At 34.9% G+C, this 2,109-nt stretch overlaps 1 protein-coding gene across 1 annotated transcript; it reads left to right on the forward strand.

The window, feature by feature from the left end:
- Positions 1–398: 398 nt before the first annotated feature.
- LOC109591720 (neurotrypsin-like) lies at positions 399–2,102 on the forward strand (the record flags this gene model as incomplete). Its single annotated transcript, XM_020007386.1, has 6 exons — positions 399–618; positions 669–873; positions 1,111–1,247; positions 1,301–1,437; positions 1,799–1,920; positions 2,022–2,102. Coding segments are annotated over exons 1-6 (902 nt in total), but the record flags the coding sequence as incomplete, so codon positions are not given.
- Between the last annotated feature and the right edge of the window lie 7 nt (positions 2,103–2,109).

Here is a 2,109-nt window from a genome sequence, read left to right on the forward strand (position 1 = left end):
GACAGGTAGTGTGGGCCCAATGGTGTCCTTAATAAAGAGGCTACACTGTACATGTATTAAGGACAGGTAGTGTGGGCCCAATGGTGTCCTTAATAAAGAGGCTACACTGTACATGTACATGTACTTGTTTATGATGTAAAGATCAAAGATGGGAACTAGTGTATTGTTATGATCCAGTCTTACTATATATAGTATAAAGCATTGTTACAGTGTCACTGATGCCTTTGTGTGTGTAATGTTATATCATAGTGTAATGTACATTGGTTCCTGTACACTACATCTAATAATGTATTGATATTAATGATATTATTATTGATATTATTATTGATATTATTATTGATATTATTATTGATATTATTATTGATATTATTATTGATATTATTATTGATATTGGTGATATGGGACTTGTAATAATGCTATACCTTGACGTCTCAACATTACATGTGCTACTATTGTTGTTTATCATTTTGTTGTTGTTTATTGTTTACAGGTTTGGTGTTGGTTCTGATGTTAGTGTCATTAGTGATGTGATATGCACTGGGTCAGAGTATCACTTATTGCAGTGTCAGCATTCTTTAACGACCTGTCAGCCACATCAGGTGGTGGGGCTCGTCTGCTGTGAGTTAATTAAACTATTATTAATTTTATTATTTATTTATTATTATTAGCTCGTTTTGTCCTACCGTACTCTGGATCTGTTCGATTGTACAACTCTCACTCGAGCAATAGTGCTGAGTCATCATCTAGCGGCCAGTTACAGTTATACATGAACGGTAGCTGGAGGCCGGTCAGTGGGTGTGGCTTCAATGAAAGAGCAGCTGATACTGCTTGTAGGCAGATTGGATACACATCATACGAAAGCTTCAACAAAATGTAAGTAACTGCAGTCTGTCTGAAGGTGTGTGTGTGTGTATAAGTAATGTAATACCTGAGGACTGAGATATCTGCTTGAGGTGAAGCTGAGGGCAGATATCAAGGGACTCAGGTATTACATTACTGATACTCACCTCCAGACACACACACACACACTGGTCACTGGTCACTACATATAGTGTACACTTGTATTGTCTGTGATTAAGGTCTAATTAATCAATTGTTATTAATTAATAGTCCTTTATCCACTGGTTCAAAGTCTTGGAACATCTCATCTTCTTGTGATGGTCATGATGTTTGTTTGACTGGCTGCAGCAACATCACTAATGACACAGAACACTGTGACACTCATAACAGTGTTAATTTGAGTTGCGGTAAGTAATGGCAACTGTGTATTCATAAACTGTATGTTATTATCATCATCTAGTGTTTAATTCCAGTCTTGCTGGTGCAGTGTATACTGGTAACCAGTCATCATGTGGTCTAGTAACTGACTATACAGGATCAGTTAGGATACAATCTAACAATGATAATGATAACAATGGGCTTGAAGGAATTCCTCAGGTATTTCATTTGTGTAGTTTGTACTAAGTAATTTGATGATGAAGTTGCTCCAAAATCAGGCCAAAGTCACTGTACTATATATAGTACATGGTCTCGGGCCAAATTTTACCAAAATGAAAAGGAGAGAATTCTCCATTTTTATTACATTTCCTGATGCATATACATGTTCTTATGTTGTGTAGAAAGTTTGAGCTGATTCCAATTAAAATTAGATTTTTATGAATTTTTAAAGTTGCTCCAAATTCGGGTAAAAGTCCCTGTACTATAGTACATGGTCTCAGGCCAAATTTTGTCAAAAATGAAAAGGAAAGAATTCTCCATTTTAATTACATTTCCTGATTTATATTATACTTATTACTAGGTGTATGTCAATGGCAGTTGGTATGGTTTGTGTTCTCATGAGTCATTCAACCTCACTACTGCTGATGTGCTCTGCAAGAAACTCTCATACAATATGGCAGTTAAGACTGATGTTATCACCAGGTATGTTTATAATTATGATTATTATTATTATACCTTATTATTATTATTATTATTATTATTATTATTATTATTATTATTATTATTATTATTATTATTACTAGAAACAGTGCCCCTGGGTTGATCCTATCCTGTACTGGACTGGAGTATTCAGTTTCACAGTGTCCAGTACTCCATGAAGTTCAGTGTACT

Source organism: Amphimedon queenslandica, unplaced genomic scaffold, assembly GCF_000090795.2.
Source record: "Amphimedon queenslandica unplaced genomic scaffold, v1.1 AMPQUscaffold_7423_Cont20625, whole genome shotgun sequence".
In the NCBI taxonomy this organism is placed as follows: domain Eukaryota; kingdom Metazoa; phylum Porifera; class Demospongiae; order Haplosclerida; family Niphatidae; genus Amphimedon; species Amphimedon queenslandica.